Source organism: Eubalaena glacialis, chromosome 3 (assembly GCF_028564815.1).
Source record: "Eubalaena glacialis isolate mEubGla1 chromosome 3, mEubGla1.1.hap2.+ XY, whole genome shotgun sequence".
Lineage (NCBI taxonomy): Eukaryota > Metazoa > Chordata > Mammalia > Artiodactyla > Balaenidae > Eubalaena > Eubalaena glacialis.
The window spans coordinates 4,437,705-4,460,000 of NC_083718.1; the positions used below are offsets into that span (position 1 = coordinate 4,437,705).

Sequence of the window (22,296 nt, forward strand, 5' to 3'; positions counted from 1 at the left end):
AAGAAATAAAGAAAACAATTCCATTTACAGTAGCATCAAAAACAATAAGATACTTAGGAATATCTTAACCAAGGAGGTGAACGATCTCAGAAAACTACAAGATATTGATGAAACAAATTGAAGAAGACACAAATAAATGGAAAGAAATCCCATGTTCATGATCAGAAGAATTAATATTATTAAAATGTCAATCCTACCAAAAGCCATCTATAGATTCAATGCAATCCCTGTTAAGATTCCAATGGCATTTTTCACAGCAGTAGACAATACAATTCTAAAATTTATGTGGAGCCACAAAAGACCCCAAACAGCCAGAGCAATCCTGAGAAAGAAGAATAAAGTGGGAGGCATCACACTTCCTGATTTCAAACTATATTACAAAGTTACAGTAATCACAACAGTATGGTACTGGCATAAAAACAGACACATAGGTCGATGGAAAAGAATTGAGAGCCCAGAAATAAACCCAAGGATTTACAGTCAACTAATATTTGACAAGGGAGCCAAGAATACTCAATAGGGAGAAGACAGTCTCTTCAATAAATGGTACTGGGAAAATTGGACATCCACATGTAAAAGAATAAAACTAGACCCTTATCTTTCACCACTCACAAAAATTAACTCAAAATGAATTAAAGACTTAAATGTGAGACCTGAAACCATGAAACTCCTAGAAGAAAACATAGGAAAAAGCTCCCTGACAATGATTTTTTGGATATGACACCTAGAACATAAGCAACAAAATGAAAAATAAACAAGTATGATGACATCCAACTAAAGAGCTTCTGCACAGCAAAAGAAACAATCAAAAAGTGAAAAGACAACCTACAGAATGGGAAAAAATATTTGCAAACGATATATCTGATGAGGGGCTAATATCCAAAATATATAAAGAACTCACACAACTCCATAGCAAAAAACCCCCAAATAATCCAATTAACAAACAGGCAAAAGACCTGAGTAGACATTTTTCCAAAGAAGATATATGAATGGCCAACAGGTACATGAAAAGATGCTCAACATCACTAGTCATTACGGAAATGCAAATCAAAACCACAATGAGATACCACTTCATGCCTGTTAGAATGGCCATCAAAAAAAGACAAGAGATAACAAATACTGGCCAGGATGTGGAGAAAGGGGAACCCTTGTGCACTGCTGATGGGATTGTAAACTGGTGTAGCCGCCGTGGAGGAGCCTCAAAAAAGTAAAACTAAAAATAAAAAACTAAAAATAAAACCATGTGATCCAGCAATTCCACCTCTGGAAATATATCCAGAGGAAATGAAAACAAACTCGATATCTGCACCCCCATGTTTTTGCAGCATTATTTGCAGTAGCCAAGACATGGTAACAACCTAAGTGTGCATCAATCAGTGCATGGATAAAGAAGTTGTGGTACATATACAATGGAGTATTATTCAGCCATAAAAAATGAGGATATCCTGCCATTTGCAAAAACATGGATGGACTTGAGGGCATTGTGCTAAGTGAAAGATAAATACTGCATGATGTCGCTTACATATGGAATCTAAATAAAAAACACACAAACACACACACAGTCTCATAGAAAAAAGAGATCAGATTTGTGGTTGCCAGAAGTGCAGGGGAGGGGGGGAGGGGGAACTGGAGGAAGATGATCAAAAGGTACAAACTTCCAGCTATAAGATAAATAAGTACTAGTGATGCAATGTACAGCATGATGGCTACAGTCAACACTGCTGTCTGATATACAGGGAAGTTGTTAAGAGAATAAATCCTAAGCGTTCCCATCACAAGAAAAAAACCATTTTTTTTCCTTTTTTTCGCATTTTCTTTTTATTGTACCTATACGAGTTAATGGATGCTAACTAACTTTACTGTGATATTCATTTCACAATATATTACATGTAAGTCAAACCATTATGCTGTACACCTTAAACTTATACAGTGATGTATCTCAATTATATCTCAGTAAAATTGGAGGGGAAAAAAGAGATAGCCTTAACTAATTATTTTAAATTGTGTCAAACTCTTGGCACAAAACAGAGTTCAATTTAAATTATTTGTATTTCATCTTTCACTAAAAAAAAATCTGTAAGAATAATATTCACTTCCTTCTTAGCCAGTGTGGTGTGGTATGACAATTTTTTGGCAGATAACAAACTTCTGAGTTTCCCCTTCATGAGACTTTTTATGTTGGGTTATATCTTGTTTTACTGATATTTTAGTCAAGTATAGCTTTAAAAAATATAATGTTAAATATATGCACTTATATTTTCTTCTATCTGTCTCAAACTGACTTTCTAATAGGCAATTATAAATATAGGAACTTATAAATAGTTCAAAGAATAAACTATATTTTGGAAAAATAGGCTATGAAAATTTTAAATATATTTTAGCAATATTTCTACTGATGAAGTGTAATAAACAAAGCTCTAGTTTATATATTTCTGAGATTAGTCTCTTATCTCCTCTATACTAACTCTCCATCACCAAATATGTTTCTTAGCAACAGAAAAGTGAAATAAATAGTATTAATAAGGCATACTACAAAATGGAACATGTATTGGGTCCAATTTAAGATACAATAAAGAAAATGTATAGCATATATATATCACAACTTGATAAACTATAATCCAACTGTTACTTTGTAAGAGTCTTTTCCTTTAAAATTCTGATTACTGATGATAAAGAAATATATGATGAAAAATTCTGGATTTCCTTTTATCTTAAAACTCATCTGGGAAGTATTTCATCTGACCACAGCCTCAGGTATTCCTCTGTCACTAATTAGAGAAATACTGAATATTTCCACTATAAATTGCTTAATTATATTTGTCAGCCTGCTCTAAACCAATTAATTATTTACTTGTAAAAATCTTTGATGCAGTGCTATCCAGAGGTTCATTTCTGGAATACAGACCAGGAGCTATATTTCCTCTTCTACCCCAATTAAGCTGAAGAGTTGAGACAGTGAAATATATTGTTGTGATGAACAATGATTTACAATTTTACTCACCATAAAGAAATGAATCATGTTTCTTACAATTCAAGTATCTACTGCTGTCCTTTATAAAGCACTAAGTCACTGTCATATTCCTTCATAAAGAAGTTCCTATGATTTTTTCCATAATGTGGTCTCTTTTATAAAGACTGGCTTATAACACAAATCAAAGTGGTTAGAAAACAATTTTAGAATTTCTTAGGGCCAAAAAAACCCCCTTCCTGTATCAGAACGCTGTCTCCTCTCATGCCACATACCGCTCGATATCTTAGCACCTCCTCGTGGGACCGGAGTAGGAAACAGTAGGAAACATGTGCCTGTCATACCACCACCCATGTTTGCTGATGGACCCCTGGAACAGAAGAGTGGAACAGAGGTGAGACAATCCTGTTATACATACACTCTCCACACACTTACTGAGTTTCTACTATCAGCCAGGTACCCCCTGGAAAATGAAGGCAGGCTGGTGAGCGAAGCAGACAGTCCCTGTACTCAGCAGGGCTTTAGGTCAAATGGGAAATCCAGACATCAGGAAAATAATCCCACCAATTAAGGCATGAATGTGTTACGAAGCACTGAGAGAACAGTATGCCGGGCGTATTAAGAGCATAGAGCCGCCTACAGGTCAAAGAAAACCATCCCTGAGAAAGTGATGTCTGAGCAGAGAGCTGCAGGACAGACAGACATAAGCCCGGCCAGCCTGGGGGGCACAGCACCTGGGGCAGCGGAAGCTGATGCTCGACTGCCCTGAAGAAGAGCTGAGAGGCCGCTGCTGGGGCCTGGGAGGGGAGGCGGGACAGATTCTACAACAAGGGCTTGCTGAGCACCTACTGTGTGCAGGGCTCTGTCCTCAGCACGAGGGGTGCGTGAGGACACGACGCAGAGGACGGTTCCTCTCTCCGAGAGCCTATGTTCTGGATCACACGTGGTTCTGTACGTCTCGTCAAACATCTTTATCTTTACCTCAATGGGAAACTCTAGGAAGGTTTGAAAGCAGAGGTTTTTCTTTCTTTGTTTTTCTCTCCTTCCTCACTTCTCTTAAAGACTGATGGAGAAATATAATAGATTTGAGGGATGGATCCTGCATGCTGGGAGATTAGTTAAAAAGCTCTCACGTTCCAGGTGAGAGGTGACAGTCCCTCACTCAGCAGGGAGAGAAACGGCAACGGAGCTGGGTGGAGAAATCTGAGAGACACTGAGAAGGAAAGTAAACAGAACTCGGTGACAGACTGAAAAGGGGAGGTAAGAGAGAAAGAATGTCCGAGAAGACTGCTGGGGTCCAGCGTGGGGGTCCAGCGTGCGCCCTGGACAGCCCGGGGCCAGCCTCCATGAGGGAAACCACGGGCCCCCGTGTAGACGTGGGGAACCGCGTGTGCTCAGGATTCAGACAGAGCTCCACACTACAGATAAGCAACTGGATCAACACGAGCCTAGAGAGTAACTGATCCACTGGCACGAACAAGATCAACCGGGAAGGGAGGGAAAAGCAAAAAGCAAAAACAAGGCCAGGACTGAAACTTTTAAAACTCCGTCATTCAAGACTAGGAAGAAGAGAATGACTCAGTCAAGAAGAATCAGAGTCTCCAGAGAGGCAGGAAGAAAACCAAGGCACTTTGGGATGCAACAGGCCATAGGGGGAGTCTTAAGAAGGAGGGTAGGAGAAGCAGAGGCAAAGGCGGCTGAGGGTCAAGCAGAGCGCGGCCCGGACCCGGCCACTGGACTGAATGACACGCGTCACTGGAGAGCCACGCCCTGTGGTGTGCTCGAAGCCGGGCCAGGAGTGAGCGTCTGACTGCGGAGACAGAGAGAGCTCGGGCAGCGGGAAGGGAAAGCCAGGCGGAGGCGGGGGCGGGGGCGGCAGGACGGGACCCAGCGGGGCCTCCCTCCGTCGTCCCGTTTAGAGCAGCAGCGCCCTCCTCTGACCCCGACTTCCTTCTTCTCCACCGTGCGGACCGACGTCTGACATACTGCATTTCCACTCGCCTATCACTCTGTCTTCCCCACTAGACATACGGTTCTCGGATGAATCGGTGGATGCGTGAAGGCGGGACGTGTGTGAACGCACGTGTGTGCGTGTGAACGTGTTTAAGATTAACAGTGACCTGAGCATGTTCGAGTGGTGTTAGAAGGACCCAGCAGACGCCTCCAGGATGAGGAATAGATAACTAAGGGTTCTGAGAATCGGGGTAGAGAAAGAACAAAGAACCCAGGTGGCGACACACACAAGCCCTTCTGTCCAACAAGGAATACGGAGACAGGAGAGAAGGAGGAGAGAGGAGTGAAGGGTCAGGCTGGTCCAGCAGGTTCGGCCACGGGAAGGTGAAGGCATCCTGACTGATGACGTCCATTCACTGTGAAAGGAGGCAGGCTGCCATCTGTGAAGTGTGGTGAGAGGAGAGGGGAGAAGGGGTGACCGGAGTATTTAAACAGAATAAAGAACGTTCCAGTACCTATCAAGTAGATAGCACACATTCAGATAGGCACATGTAATTATAATACTTAAGTATGTGCACACATCTGTACATATGCCTACAAAAATAAAATACCTATATATTATTTAGCCCTCATAATAAGACTATAAGGCAGGTATTATTAACCCAATTTCGTACCTAAGGAAACTGCAGCTCAATCATTAAGATTCAGTAGTTAAATCAAGGCCACAGCACCACTGCTTAGAGTCCTCTATCACCCTCAGAAGCTCCCAGTCTGTCTAGATTTGGCTGTCTTGTTACAAACTACCATTCTAACCTATCCTACTCCCTTACAAAACTTATTACAAGTCCAGTTACACAGTTTTCTATGAGTGTCAGTTAAATGCCTCTCTCCTAGACAAGTTCCAAGAAGCCATAAACCAGGCGTACAGCACACAGTCAATGTCCAGTAAATAAACAAATTAAAGAGGGTTATTTTCTTTAAGGCTACAAATTGGTATAACTATTTGAGAGAACAATTTGGTAGCATCTGTTATGATTTAAAATGCATATACCCTATTGGTCAGCAATATTATTTATAGAAATCTGTGTAACTGTCTATTAAATACAGTGTGTATGGTACTGTAGTATTGAAATACACAAGGTTTTGTACTGGAGCTTTCTCTGTAAGAATTAAACGATGGAAACAGTCCAACTGTCTATAATAAAGCAATAATTAAATACACTGTGATGCGTCTGAGAAAGAATACATAATCAATCAGTATATATTTTTGTATGTGTGTGTATGTGTATAAAGATACAAAATAAAGTTGGAAAGGTTTTATGCACATAAAAGTCAGTGGTTTATCTGGGAGATGGAAATGCAGGGGGAAAGTTAAGGCTTTCACCATTTGAGAAAACTAATCAGAGATATTTTATATTTAAAAAAATAATAAACACTACGCTTACTAAGTCAAATGGAGAGAAAAGCCACAACTGTGTTCTATTGAAATGCGTCAATCCATAATCGGAGTAATTCTGTTTGATGAAGGACCAGGAGAGATCTCACAGGTCAGATCCTCCCAAGTTATTAAATTACTCCCTCCCAATACAATTAGGTATTTGGTCAGGTCTAAAATATCATACTGCAAAAGGCATACATGACTATAATCAGGATATGAAGACATTCTACTCATGTGAGTCTGCTTAGTCAAACTTTCTATTCTGAACACTAGCCAAACTTTCTGTTATGGTCATTATGCTGAGATTACTGTAAGACCTACAGACTTGATAGTATTACTTTCAACCTTCAGAAGTGCAGCTCCAAGAGGATCTAGAAAACCAGACCCAAGAATGTCTTGTATCTTGACTAGGCAAACTGATGGTGGCTCTAACAAAGGACAGGATCATTAAAGGCTTACACAGTAAAGCCTATGGGTGAGGAAGGAGGAATGATAGTACTAATCCTGTCAAGAAAAACCACTTCAGTATTCTACCAAAGTACACTATGCTGCTCTAAAAGCTTATAATTTACTAGGAATCAGTTGATATATTTTATTTTTTTAAAAAGTTCCCTAAATAGTCTTTTACATGATAGATACTTTCAAATTTTAATCAGCAGCCCCTGACTAAGGGTATAGCTATCCATTCTATAATGGTAAGTTACTACTCGTTACCAGAGTTCTGTGCTTCTTAATCTATCTTACTAGATCCACAGGGTCAGCTGATTAAACATTTCCTTGATAATGTCAAGTGATGGCAAGTCTGTTCGAATATGGAGCTGAGTTCATCGCCACAATAAATATAAGATCACACTGACAAATTTTTCCTTCCTCACGGGCCGAAGAAATCTGAATCTGCTGAAGATGGAGATAACAGGGCTTCTGTAAGGCACTCTGGTTTTGAGTTAGTTTTCTCAAGTGTGAAAGGACAGGAGTACTCTTCCAAGGTAAATGTCATAGGCCCAGGCATGCCTTGGCATTAGGCCAGGAACAGCAACCTTTATGTCTGAAGGAGGAGCAGCAAAGGAAGAAAACCAGACGGAACAAGAGCAAAAGCTCTGAGACAATCAAGCCCCTAAATCATCAATCTCTCAATCTAGGGCAAGACTTTGGAACTGAAATTGTCTGTTTCTTTTATCTGCTTCAGCAGGCATTTGCCCAATAGGGATTTGCCCTCTTCCCTTCACACTATAAGTAATTAAGTTAACTCTTGTACCTAAAGGTTCAAGCAAAGAATTTTATGTTAGTTGTCTCTCTTGTAAGGATTATTTACATGAGCTTTTACGTGTCTCATCTTGATAGAGAGCTGTTTTGTAAGATTTTCCATTTGTGTATTTGCATTTCTTTTTAAAATTAAGACTTTTTTTTTATTGTTAATTAATCTGCAGACATTTTGTTGGTGGTTAGCTATCTGTGGTAGCGGTGGGAAGTCCCTACAACAGAAAGTCAGATAACTGATGGGAAGTGTGTCATCCTACCACGGGACTTTGAACAGCGTCAGCCTGATAGCATTCTGTGATAGCAGGAATGTTATCCTCCTTTTATGTAGCGTGTCTATAATTTAGAAAGCAATCTCAAAACGGTCTCCATCTTACAAACGAGGAAACTGACCCTAAGAGAAGTTAAGTAATGAGAGTTTAAGTGGCTGACACTGAACTCACACTGGAGAGCAGGGTTCTCAGCTACTGCTAGTAAATCCACAAACGCCTTGATAAGAACATCTGCAAAAGGGCTTGGAATGGAATGCAAACTGTGTATGCATCAGCATTTTCCGGGGGAGAAGGTCAAGGGTTTTCATCTGATTTTTCAAAGGAGTTTTGTGATATAAAAATTCTTAAGGGCCACTAAAGAAAAACACACGGGTTTTTACATCAGACAAACCTAATTTCAAATACAGTTCTTCTATTTATTAGTAATGATACTTATCTTCTCTAAGTGTCAAAATTACCTCTGAGAATTCTTCTGACGAGTAAACAAGATAATGCATACAAAGCACCTGACACTGGTTTTAAAAACCCGTTACAAGAACTCCATGTAGCAGAGATTACTGGTTGTGCTCAGGTATCTGTTAAGAGACTGAATATGCAAATAGACAATGGCCAGACCACATATAAAAACAGAACTCTGAACCACAGTCCCCAGCAACCTGACCAGGAAACCAACCTTTCATCTTTAACAAACAGCCCGGGAAGCCAGCCTGCTCCATCAGAGTCGGAGGACGTCAGACTGCTCTCTCCAGTGACAATCCAGTAAGCTAAACAATAACTTCTGTAACAGTTAGCCCCAAATGGCCAGGACTTAATAACTGACAGCTTCCCCAATTTTCATCCTTGCTTCCAACTTAGGACCAAGCAGAGAAAGCCAAATATGCAGCCTCACCAGTCACCTAAGATGCCCGACTTGGAGTAAGCTCACCAACAGCTTCTGTGTGCCAGTGGCCTCCCATCAGGGCACACCCGAAGCCTCCTCTTTTATCCACTATAAAGAGTCCCTCCTCCTCTACCTGCCCGAGAATCTCTGCCAACACGCTGGTGACAGTGGTTGACTCCGTTGCTGGAACAGGCTCAGAAGGAACAGCTCTTGCTTTTCTCATTTCGTTGGTCTTTGCTGATTTCCACACTGTTCAATTCAGCTTCCAGAGTAAGAGAAGTTTAGCTCACACATGGACAGCCAAATGAAGACTACACATGCCAGCCTCCCCTGCACCTACACATGTTCATGAGATGAAATTCTGGCCAATGGGATGAAGGGGAAAACAGTGTGTGGCAGCATCCAGTGACGTGCCTTAGATACAGCCAGCCAGTGCCCTTTCTCCCTTCATGCCTACGACTTGATCAGCTGTAAACAGGCTCGGTCTCTGAGAATTTGAGATCAGAACTGCCATATTAGCACCAGAATTTTACGCAACAGAGAAATATACATAATAACACTAATAATATAGCAATAGCTTCCATTTACATAGCCTTCCTATACGTGGGACATTCTTCTAAGTTCTTAGTAAATATCAATTAATTAATCATTTAAAACGACCCTATGAAGTAGGTTCTATTATTATTTTGTTTTGGAAAAAATATGGTACACAGAAGTTAAGTAAGTCCCTGGTGGTCCAGTGGTGAAGAATCCGCGTTGCAATGCAGGGGACACGGGTTTGATCTCTGGTCAGGGAACTAAGATCCCACATGTCACAGGGCAACTAAGCCCGCGTGCCACAACTTCTGAGCTCACGTGCCTCAACTAGAGCCCGCATGCCGCAAACTACAGAGCCCACACGCCCTGCAGCCTGTGCGCCACAACTAGAGAGAAAACCTGCACAGCACAACTAGGGAGAAGCCCGCGCACCACAACGAAGAGCCCACGCGCCGCAATGAAAGATCCCGCATGCCACAACTAAGACCCGACGCAGCCAAAAACATAAATTAAAAAAAAAGAAGAAGTTAAGCCCAAGGATAAGCCGTTTTTAGGCTACTGTTATTTGGCAGATTCTATAACTTGTAGCTGAACTTAAACCCAATTAATATGCCCTTAGAAAAGAAATAACTTTTAAGTGGTCAAATCAGGGTTTGATGTGCAAGTTTGAATCTAAGGCCCACTTTCTTCTTTGAGCAACCCTCCCAGGAGCAGACACAGCCCAGGTCAGGCTGCTCTACAATCTCCCACTGGCCCCTCTGTTTGATGTCCAGAGATGCAGGATTCAGGGTGCTCTGGCTGGAGAAATCAAGCTGCAAAACTATAACTTCAGCTTACAGCAGACAAGCCCTCGGTCTATTTCCAGGTTGGTCTTGGAGTGTTCACACATCCAGTGTGACTTCACCAGGTATCTAGCTTCATAATCATAATCATCACTACTGCCTACCACTTATTACAGGGCTACCGCATGTTAAGCACCACGTTGAGGTCTTTAAAGTAGCTAACATGCCTATATTTTTAACCTACAACTCTATTAGAAAAAATAAATCTTCAGTTTAAAAGAAAAAAAACCTTACCTTTATCATTCTGGATAGATCACCAGCATCTGCTAATTCCAAAACTATGTTTAGTTCATTATCTTCAATGAATGATGCATAATATTTAATTACATTAGGATGGTTGAGTTGCTGAGAAAAAAAAAAAAAACAGGCATCAAAAAGTCTTCTTACTATAAATTCCCAAGAGTCACAGTTTCGTAACTTAAGAATAAAGTTAGTTACTGCATTTCATTTTTAAGTTACAGAAATCTTAACATGACTATATTTTTCTTTAATCTAGTGAATTTTGAAATAAGTATTGTACTTAGTGAAAGTAAAACTAGACATTATTTTTATTTTAATATTTTTATTAGAAATAATAGAGTAAATTATACACTTAAAATTTTAAAAAGTATTGCTATGTTAAACAAATATATAAATACATGCATATAAATGAATGACTAAATTAAATCACCAATTGTTAAAAATTATATCCTTCAAAATGATAACTGTCATTTAAGGCCACTCAGCGTTAAGTAAAGTATTCCTTTTTACTACTATTTTGAACTTAAGGGTGATCCTAGTATAACTGCAGCCAGTGGTAAAAATCTGGCATCTACTATATTGTATCTAAATATCACTTTTACATCAAATAATATAAATATTCTGAACTTATCTATGGGGTTGATTATTAAATTACCTTAAAAAAATTTCACCTTGTAGGAATATATTCATCAGTCTATACACATTTACAGTCTTTTTGTACAATCTTTTCATTCAATCTTTAAGCAAGGTAACATAAGACAAATCATTTCTCAAAGAAGCTTATTCAGGAATGATCCCAAAGAGTATACACAGGATTTTCTTCCCTTCTTTCTACTTATAGGTTTTCCTCCCACATTTTCTATGATGATACATTATTTCTCTAACAAAGGTTTATTAAAGCAGTCACTTCACGTCCCAGGAAATAACTACAACAAATAGAACAGTGGAAAGCATGGTTCATTTTGATCTTACTCTTATCTTTTTGAATAGATCTGATTCACTTCAGGCACACACAAAACTGGATGTTTTGAGTTGATCTTTGGATACCAAGTTTTATCCAAAAGTTAAAAATATAACATAAACCACTGAATTCCTCAAAAGAAATTTCACTATAATAAATGCAGTGTGAAGGGAACTGAAATGTCAGTCCTATTCTTTGAGTGGATGAGAAACTGAAAAGCTAATTCCGACATACTCTTTACACCACCCTTTCTACATCTGCAAAAAGATATGGAAATATTATTTTTAAAACGTGAGCCATTTGGATCAGTCCACATTCTCAATATACCATACCTTGAGATAATGCTAATATGCATTTACATTACTTAACATTTAGAATATGTCTAATTGGGATCATCAAGAAAAAATTTCTTCAATGTTTTATGTCTATTTTATTTATTTTCTAGTTTGAAATGGGGGAAAAAAGCTAATCCTACCATATGTTCTAATTAAATTATTGTACAGTAAATCCAAAAGGTAACTGCATTCTTCAATATATTGATTTCAAATTTATATGTTACTTGAAATCAGTGCAGCATAAGCTATATCTCAAAAATCTTTTTGTTTGTAAGTGTGATATTTTAATAAATCACTTTTATCAACCTACTCAGTTATGTTCAAAACAGTCAACAGTTCGTTTGTTATTTACCTTAAGGAGATCTATTTCTTTGATACAATCAGCACGTGCTTTGGCGTCCATTAAATCAAATATCTAAAAATAAAATCCAAAATTACTTAATGAAATAGTAATCTATGGTTCAAGTTACCATGTAAGTCCACTGTAATACTTTGCACGTAATTACACACACACGAAGAAGTGTTCTTTCCAATTAGCTTTTAGGAGCCGTGGAGATCTACAGGTATTTTATCCCATGTGACTAGAGGTTACATTTTCCCTCCAGAGGCAGTCAGTATTAAAAATGGGAAAAGAGAACAGCTAGATATTTCAAGTCTTAAGTTCAAATGGAACAGCACAGAAGTTGTGAGACTGTGATATACTAATATAATAACAGTTAAAATATTGAACAATATGTGCTAAATATATTGCATGAACCACCTCGTTTAATTCTCATTTAATCTGCATGAGGACAATAATGTTAGTATTCCCACTTTACAGATGAAGGAAAGTAGGTTTAGAAAGCTTAAGAAATTGACAGAAGTTCACACAGGTAATTTAATGGAGCAGCCAGAATTCATTCTCCGAGTTATCCAACTATAACCCAAGCTCTGAACCATTAATCTATATGATCAAATCAGGTCTAAAAGGTCTAATGCATGCATTCTTGACAGGGCTGATACCCTTGTCAATTTTCCAAGGAGGTGAAAATTGGTTCTTCAGAGAGAAGGTGACAAAGTCTTACTCTTTTTAAGCACAGATACACATATGATACCTAAACAGATACACTGTATATACGGAATTAAAATTTCATGGTGGGGGGGCATAATTGGGAAAAAATGTCTAAAAAGGTGAGGGGTGATAATAAAGAAAAGGTTGAGAAACGTTGATCTAATGTAAAAAACATAAAAATAAATAATACAATCAAAGGGCTCTTTAGTATATCTCTGAAAACAAAGAAATCGTTCAATGTTCCAAGCATATGGAAAATTAACAGTAAATAAATATCTTAATAAGTCAATACTCCAAGCATAAATGAGGATAACACGTTCACGTTCTTGCTTTTCCATGATTCACAGAACTGTGCTGAATGCCAATTTATTATTATGTTTTATTACAGCTACAAATAAGGGAACCAGCTTGCAGTCCTCCGGATGCACACTGTCAGGTGCAGACCGCAGACCGGAGCACAGAACGTGACACTCAAGCCAGCAAGTGCTGCTGCACAAAGTGATGTGAGGACCTCAAGGGGCGGGGTGTGGCTGCCCGGGCTTCCAGTGCTTGACTCATATATGCAGGAAAGTGTAATACACCTCAGAGAGATTTCTTACAGAAATGAGTAAAATGACAAGTTCATTACTTAAAGGAGTAAACTTTACATTGAGCAATTTCACATAGGAAAGCCACTCATTACCCAAAATGCCAAAAGGTGCCAGAAAAATGATGTTGTCACTAAATAACAAATCTAACAACTGTAACAAATATTAATGTAAACAGAAAATTTTGAACTTGATGTTAGTTACTGATATGAAACACACACACACACACACACACACACACACACTACTTATCTATGATGCCATTCTCGGGAACTACCACTCACAGGGGACTTGATACAACTTGAAGAAATGTGGGGAAGTACAAAATTTTGAATGTCTTAGACCTTGAAGGAATTCCTGAAAACTTTTTTTAAGGAAACAGAGAAAGGATCATTCTGGTACTAGTGATTAAAATGAAAAGAAAAAAAAAATCACAAACTTGGAGACATGTATAAATCTAATCTCCCAGTAATCAGTGTCTCTATGATGGCAAAATATTAAAACACGAAAGACTGAGCGAGATGAGAATGTGTATGAGAGCTCTAGGAAACCCTAACTAGACACAAAATACAAAGACAGAACTGTGCCACGTTGAAATCATGAATCTTTAATTCAACTTATAATTAAACTAATTCAGAATTACAAATTAACTTTTATCTTGAACTGAATTCCCAATACCAAAAGTCACTTCTCAAACACTGAGGAATGAAGCATTGCTGGCGCATTTAAGGAAAAACTAAATTCTGAACCAAATACTTTTAATTGGAAATTCAGAAGTATCTTATCTTGCTTTTTCTCCTAGCCAGCATGTCAAGACAAAAATAGAAACTGAATCTTCAGATTAAATCATTCGCAGACATAGATTCGAAGCTGTCTGATTCCGTGAGCAAGAAAAGGCAATACACGTGGAAAAAAAAATCTGGATTTTCATAAACTATTTACAAGCTTGTCTTCAGAAGGCAACTTTCCAGCCAGCGCTACCAAAGTTTCTTTGGGTTTTTAAACTAATATTTGATAAGAGCAAAGTTATTAGCAGTGTTTAGGTAAGTGATTGGCTGATACATTCTTGGTATTCTCTGAATCATTTAAAAAGTTTTCTTTTGTCATCTTTAAATTTTGCCAAAATTACTCACGACTAATGAAACTGAAAAGGTTAACACTAGGTATCTTTGGAGGGAAAAGGCTTTCAAGTGACTTAAACACAAATGTCCTTAAAAGGGCATCTGTAAATCCGTTAGGAGAAAAAAACACTTAAAATGTAGCGAAGGAAGTACTTCAAAAAATATACTAAGAGAGTTTGACAAACCTGTTACATCTTACTTTAAATAAATCTTACATAAATGGAAATCTCAACCAAACATCTGGGCCTCCCCAGCTTCACAGAGCCTGCATAAATGAACTGAGCAGCTTGTCCTGTATTGAGGCCTGTTTCCCACGTGCCCTCCGTCCTTCTTCGGGTCTCACCCCTGGACTGTGCCTCTGTCTTTCCCGGTGCTCCTGCCCCTTGCAACCCGGGTGCCACAATGACTTCTGGTTCCCGCACTTGCTGAGTGCTAGGCACAGACTTTCTTATTTGAAGGATGGAAGATGGGTGAGGGAGTTAGAAAATCCATGGCAGAAGGGCTGAGTGGCCTCTCTAGACGTAAATTACAATCATGGAACAAGACGATCTCCGAATAATGAAAGTCTCTACCACCAGCCCTTCCCTGACTCAATACACAGGCCCCCTAAGGGGTGGAGAGGGGGGCAGAAGTTAAGCCAGGTGAGTGCACGAAGAGCTCTGCACTGGAGCCAGGAACCGCGCTCCTCTGACACCCAGGCCTGTAATCCAGCGGCCGTCAGCCTTCCTCTCTTCATGCACCAACGTGTCTGAACTTCAAGTCAAAAGACAGGCCTCAGTTTCTTCCTCGTGGATTCCTTAAGGCCCTGGCAAATGATGGCATGGAACTAGATACCTGTTTGTGTCCTTAATTTTTCCACGATTATTTAAAAAAAAAAAAACCCTTTGTTTCCAAGGGGATGCCTTTTAACTCAACAGGCTAGTATATAGTGATCTAACTCCTAGGGCATCAATCAGCCCTGTTTGCTTAAAATTAAGAAGCTTCTAATATGTACCACAGGAAATTCATCCTTTGTTCAGACTTCCTGAGAGCCTGAAGCTCAGCAAAGCTTAGCCAGGGCTTCCAGAGGTTCAGAAGCCACCCTACAGGGGTCAGGGAGAAGGTGGTGCAGGAGAAGCAAACAATCCAAAATCATGCCGGTGAGAAATATCCTGAAAGGAGTGGGAAAAAGAGATGCCACTGAAGGAAATAAGAAAAGGGATATCCAGAAAGACAGGAGAACCAAGCCAGTGTAGTTTGAAGAAGCTGTGGGTGTTGAAGCAACAGTTACTACGGAGACGTCAGTAAGAAAGTCAAGTGATGACACTGCAGGAGAGGAGAGGCAGATGCGGGAGAAACGGGCAGCAGCTGAAAAAGTCTCCAGGAAGACAGAAGAGAAAGATCTTGTCCAGAGCGCAGGTAGGGAAGGGAAGATGAATTAGGATGGCTGTGCAATCGTGAAAGCACAGCAGATGGCAGAGGTTGTCACTGTCACACAGGAGATGCCCTTTTCCACTAAGCGTGAAGGCATACGGGCCTGGCTGAGGCTTCAGAGTAGGTGGTAGTTTTTAACTTCCACCACTGACAACACTGTAATCGTATGTACCTACTGGTTTGTGTTCTTCTCATTACCGTGGTTAAAATATATCCAAGTAGGGAGTACAAGAGAGTGCATTTCCAAAGAAAGGTAAGCAAAACTCCGAGAAATAACCTGAACCCTTCTGTGCTAGGGGGGTGTAACAGTAGCTACGTGTGAACAGGGAAATGAAGAAATACCCAGTGAAGAGAAACCCTGCCCGGGGGGTTAGCAAGACGGGAGCAAGATGGGGGAGATTGTAAAGTGGAGACATCCACATTGCTCAAATAGCTGACAAAGGTCCAAGAAACTGACGCAAACAACTGAAATCAGACCTTAAGTAAGAGGCCTAGAGAATATGGAATAGAGGGCCGTGGTCAGGATGAGGTCAAAGAACAAGCTTTGGTGGAAAGATAGAATGGGAGAGAAATGAGACGGGGAGATGAAGAGGGGATGTGGAGAGTTAAGACAGGGCAAGCAGAGTGCAGGGTGGGCTGTGACAGTGCTGCGAGCTGACCGGGTGCCGGGGGGTGGGCGTGCTGAGCAACCGGGACGCTTGGTCTCGGCAGAGTCAGCATGGTGCCAGGGAAGGGACAGAGGAAAATGAGAGCAAGGGGCTGAAAACATATTTAAGAAAAAAAGTGGGGGTGTTGCAGACTGGCAGACAAGGGGCAAGATGGAACAAATATTGAACTGGAAGGGCTTCAAGGATGGAAGAGAATGACGATGGCTGGGCACAGACTAAGGGGAAGAAAGCCCAGTGAAGATGACGTCCCCGCATCCCAAGTCAAGGAAAGAGAGGCAGCTTACACTGAGAGGATGGGGAGGACAGTGGGGATGTCGAGGAGAGAGAAGATTCACACAAAGAACAATATTTACTCGCCGGGCTTCGCCACTAGAAGAGTTTCTCATTTAAAAATTTTAAGATAAACTCATATAATCAAAACTTGCATTTATCTTAATGATGACCCTAAGGTACCATAAGATGCTAAAAAAAAAAAAAAAATTGTGAAACATCAAAAAATGGACAAATAACTAAATTATTTCATTGATCTCCACTGTATCAGTTAAATACTTTAATGTTAGTAATCTATTTACGATATATATCCTAATTCATTATAACCCCCAAAGTTTGTTAACTAGAATGCCCCATTCGATAAGGCTAAAAATTTACTACATTTTTATATGCCTCAAAATGCCTAAAATAAAATTGAAAGTACAAATGAATAAAATTAAGAAGCTTTAATTTTTTAAGATGAAGTCTCTGCCTCCTTGACAAGTAAACTAGTATCAATTACTAAATTATTCTCCAATTTAAAAAATATATAATATATAAATTATTCTTACAAATGCTTCCTAATTTTCATTTGCTCAAGTATCTATTGAAAGTTTCAAAGAAGTCTATAGGGATTAAACAATGAAATTGATAAAAGCTGCAGGACGAATTCCGTAATCACAGTCAACACTGAAAAAGAGACTGAATATATGGCTATAAAGTGTTACAAATATATTAAAATCACTGTACGCATTACGGAAGAAGCTACTGCCCACAAATTTCTAATTGCATGCAAATCCTAATGTCTAATTACATGCAAACATGCAAAATATTTAATCTAAAATTAACACATGTAAAAAAGCAAGTTACACTCATTAATATACTTTAAAAAGTGATTTTCTTGATGAATGCTTTAAAATAATTATCAAATATAAGTAAATATAAGTAAAACAAATATCAAAGAATATTTGTCCTTTCAGAAAGTTTTTTTGAGATCACCCGGACCAAAAGGGTAAATCTGAACAAATACTGTACATTATCACTATTTGTGTTTGTTTGTAAGTGTACAAAAGTGCTTTACACAAAAGTGACTCTAATAAATGTCACTGACTGACAATGGATGTCCCACAGTAAAACAGTATTATTTAGGCACACAACTTAAGAGTAAGAAAAGACAAATTAAGCATTAATGAACTAAGGATCAAACTACTTCACCTACTATTAAAAAGTCAGGGTAACAAAGGTCAAAGAACTGAGACACAAAAACCCAAAATTCATGCTATAACATCACGTCTACCAATTCCAATTACACAGCTCTAATCAATGAACTAAGTATAATAAAACTAAGAGATTAAGTGGACCAGATCAAAACAATTCTTTGATAATCTTCCAACACAAAGAACTGTGGTTCTGAGACCCAGCCCAACGCCTGTGAAGACTTTCCCAACCTCCCTCTCACCCCGGGTTTCTCAAGGTTGCGCCCACTGTGGTTCCTCTCTCACTATTTTAGACGTGTCTTGGCTGCACTTCCACTGGAATCCATGACCCCGTTACTGTGTTCATGTTGGTATTCTCAAAGCCTTAACACGCTAACCACTGACCATCAGGTGATCGCTAACACTGGAGGAGTGAACTGAATGAGCAGCAGGAAGGGAAGCAGGGAGACAGGGCAGCAAAGCCAGTATGTGGAATTTCAAAAATGTTCCATCAGTTAAGAACCATCTTAATTTTGGCAAACAAATCATGACGGGATGTGGCAAATTTTCCAGAAGGTTGGTTAATGTTGTCATACACTGCAGGCTCTCAACCTCTTTATGACTTCAAAGAAGGAACGTGCATTCAGTACACACTCTTTCCTTTCCACACACAGATAACAGGCAAACATCCAGGAAAGTCACCAGGGCTTCCGGCACGTTGGCCACAGAGAAGTGAAACCTGATGCACAGGACAAAGTACAGAAGAGCCTGGAGAACTACGCTGAGGAACCTGCACGCTGCTTCTGAAGAGTCTCATCAAAGATTTGTGAGCAGAGAAATGAGTTATAAACGCAACATTTCAACACATGAACTCAACCAGGAAGGATTCTAGAAGAGCTGGAAAGAGTGACACGGCCCTTTAGACGAGTAAAGTAGCCTTAAAATAACAAATTGCATGAGGAAATCCAATGTTTGATTCCTTATGAATTTTCTGAAGAGGGGCTAGGATTCTTCAGACAGGAAAAGAAGTCTGGTCAACAACAGTTTAAAACATTTTCATACTAAACTGCAGAGGTGGATTTTTAAAAAGGAAGAACCCTGGTCTTTACTGTTCAGAGCAAGTGTAATACATCACAGAAATCAATAACATGTCTGAAATGCAAATACATGTCTCCTCACAAAGGTTTAAGATACTGTTCCCTAATTACAGAAGCTAAGAATATCTTTACAGCATCATTTCTCTCTTGTATAAAGGAGTTACGTTTGAACTAGAAGACGTCCCAATAGCAACCCTAAGAAGCACAGAAGAAGGCAAAGCCCAAAGGACAAACTTGAACTCGGCAGAGTGGGAGGCAGCGGTCTGGGGTTTACCATGGTGTGAAGTGGGGGCAGCTGGAGGGGCATCTACCCTGCACTGACTGGAAACACGACCATGCGCATCCACTCCTGTCCATGCAATTTTCCAGTCAAAGGAAAGAAAGATACAGGCAACCAGAAACGATGTAGATGGTATTACAAGAGGCCTGGAAGAGCTTTTGTTCTTTCTCCCTCCCTCCCTTTTCCCTTCTTTCTCCCCTTCTTTCTAAGTATTTCCAGTGACAAGGTTCTGTGATTTAAAACCCAATCCTTAGAGACAGAATTGAGCGCTGTCTCTCTGTCCACACTCAGGGTCGGGGGCGGGGGGTAGGGGGGAGAGGGAAGCCAGGAAGGCCACAGGGACTCCACCTGGATGGTCTCTCACTCCATCCATCCATCCATGCATCCATCCACCCACCCATCCATCTATCTATCTATCCATCCATCCATGCATCCATCCAGGCACCCATCCATTCACCCACCCATCCACCCACCCACATATCCATCTAACCATCCATCCATCCAGGCACCCATCCATTCACCCACCCATCCATCCACGCACATATCCATCTATCCATGCATCCACCCACCCATCAATCCATCCATCCATCCAATCATCCATCCACCCACCCACCCACATATCCATCCATCCATCCAACCAAGCATCCATCCACCCACCCACCTACCCATCCATCCACCCACATATCCATCCATCCAGCCAGCCAGCCAGCCAGCCAGCCAGCCAACCCCGCCTTGACACCTGGGGCAAATCAGCAGCTGTCTTCTCTCTAGTCCGTTGTGTGTGTTCAGCTTGTACTTTTACCTTAAAAATAACCGATTGTGAAGATTACTACCCTCCTAGAGAATCCATGGTGAATCCTCACTTCCCTCCTACTCAAAGTCCCGCTCCTGGTTTCAGAGCTCTCCGGGACCCGGCCTCACCTCGACAGCCTGGCTTCCGTTCCAATCCCAGCCACGCCGACAGCTCATACTGACATTTCCTTTCTGCGAACTAGGGGAACCAGGAGTCCACGCCACAGGGTTTAACGTTTCACTGCTCTAGATAGACTCTTTCTCCCTTCGTGAGCAGGAATAAAATTGCTAGCTTCTTTTTATCCCCGCCCAGTGCCCAGAGATACACAGTAGAAATTCAATACATTTAAAAAATGGATCAGAGTTCTGTTGTTAGGAAACAGTCATTCCCAAAGTCAACTGTGTCATAAACACTAATATCTGCATTGTATATTTTATGTTCTTACTGTAAGTGGCAGATTACATGAGAGAAGACGGCTACCCTCACGTGCTGCTGGAGCGAAGGTCAATGGTACAACCGCTGGAAGAACTCGGTATAAACTTGCAGCACTGACCGTGCGCGGCCCTGGGGCTCATCACTGCCATCCTCAGGCACGTGCAAAAGGGAGATTCTTGCATGTGTGCACCAGGAAACATACACAGGAACATCACGGAAGCACTGTTTGTAACAGCAAACAACTGTACACAACCAGTAGCACGTAACAAGAACTGGATAGTATACACACGTAGTATGTAATACTACACATACACACGCGTATCTACATATTGAATACTAGATATATAAAGAATAAAGCATAGCCACACACACCAACATGTGACGACATTTACATAAGTTCAAAAATGCAAAAGCAAACAACAGATTTATTCAGAAATGTATACAGATTTGGAGAAAACTCTAAAGAAAAGCAAAGGAACAATACACACAAATTCAGGACATGGTGACCTCTAAAGGAAGGGAGTGGCAGAAGTGTGTCAAAGGTGAGTGGTGGATATGAGAGCATCTGTCCTATTCTTTATATCTAACATATATGCCCCATAAAATCTTTCATAAATATTTACTATTTCCTTAAAAATATGAGTGAAAACTGTTCACCTCTGCAATAGCTGTTGCAAGTATACTGATCCCTTACGAAATTAAAAATATAATAATAATAATAAGAGGACACTGAGGTTTTGCAGGTCTCGACACAGAAAAGACACCAGGGCTGCAGAGTAAAATGGGAAGCCTACAGGCAGGTGTGAACAACAACGACCTTCCCTGAAAAAGGGAAGTAAAACTGTACGATGTCAAACACATGCTGGGGCAGAAAGGCAAGTGCTTTCGAGACCAGAGGCGAGTAGACCCATCAGGGCAGTGACCCGTCCTGGGCTCGGACTGGGGCAGGGCCCGGCCAGGTGAGCTGGGGCAGGTCCATGGACCTGAGGAACCCAGACAGAGTCAGGACTGGAGAGCAGAGCTGATGCTAGAATGATACCAATACAACGTGTGGATTTTACATAGGACATCAATCCTCTAAGTTTACCTATTTCATTTTTTATTCTCCAGTAAATAAAGTTCACTTCAGTTTTCTTTCATTTATTGCCAGTATGGCCAGTATGGCTCTCTACATTAACGAAAACCTCCCCCTAACCTTGCCTGCCCTTTACTGACTTTATTAGGCAGTGCATTCTGTGAGCCTGGTTTCCTTCTGCAGTGCCTGCAGCTCAGGATACAACACGTAGCCACACGTCCAGTTAGGAGCCATGGTGACAACTCAAATCTGCCTCTTAAAACCTAGAGCTGTGAAAGCTTTTCTAAGATCATTCTAGTCATTACTGAATCTGGGTGAACAAAACCAGCTGAATTTTAAAAGTAATATTAAAACTAAAAAATGATTTCCACCAGGTATTGCACTTAATGCAAGTGTTTACAGTACAATTTTTATTCTTTCCCATCGTTCTCAACTTAAGACTGTCATGACCCAATCATTCGGGACGTACTTTTCTCTATTTATTCTTCACAGAGTATAATTTTACATGGATTTATATAATTAAAGTCATCTTACCTGCACTTTTTTTAAAGCTACTGGTACTCCATCCAAGAGACAGGCTGCTCTATAAACTTCACTAAATTGCCCGCGACCAATTTTCTTTTCTATTCGAAAGTTGGCTAATGTATT

The 22,296-nt window shown here is 40.2% G+C and overlaps 1 protein-coding gene across 3 annotated transcripts in view; it reads right to left on the reverse strand.

Moving 5' to 3' along the window:
- Positions 1-22,296, reverse strand: part of NEK7 (NIMA related kinase 7) — a 145,621-nt gene that overhangs the window by 52,661 nt on the left and 70,664 nt on the right. For all 3 annotated transcript variants that reach the window (XM_061185268.1, XM_061185267.1, XM_061185269.1), the window contains exons 3-5: positions 22,183-22,296; positions 12,036-12,098; positions 10,382-10,492 (exon numbers count right to left, since the gene is read on the reverse strand). The exon at positions 22,183-22,296 is cut by the window's right edge and continues 27 nt beyond it. In XM_061185268.1, the coding sequence (XP_061041251.1) occupies positions 10,382-10,492; positions 12,036-12,098; positions 22,183-22,296 (288 nt within the window). The remainder of the gene's footprint in view (positions 1-10,381; positions 10,493-12,035; positions 12,099-22,182) is intronic.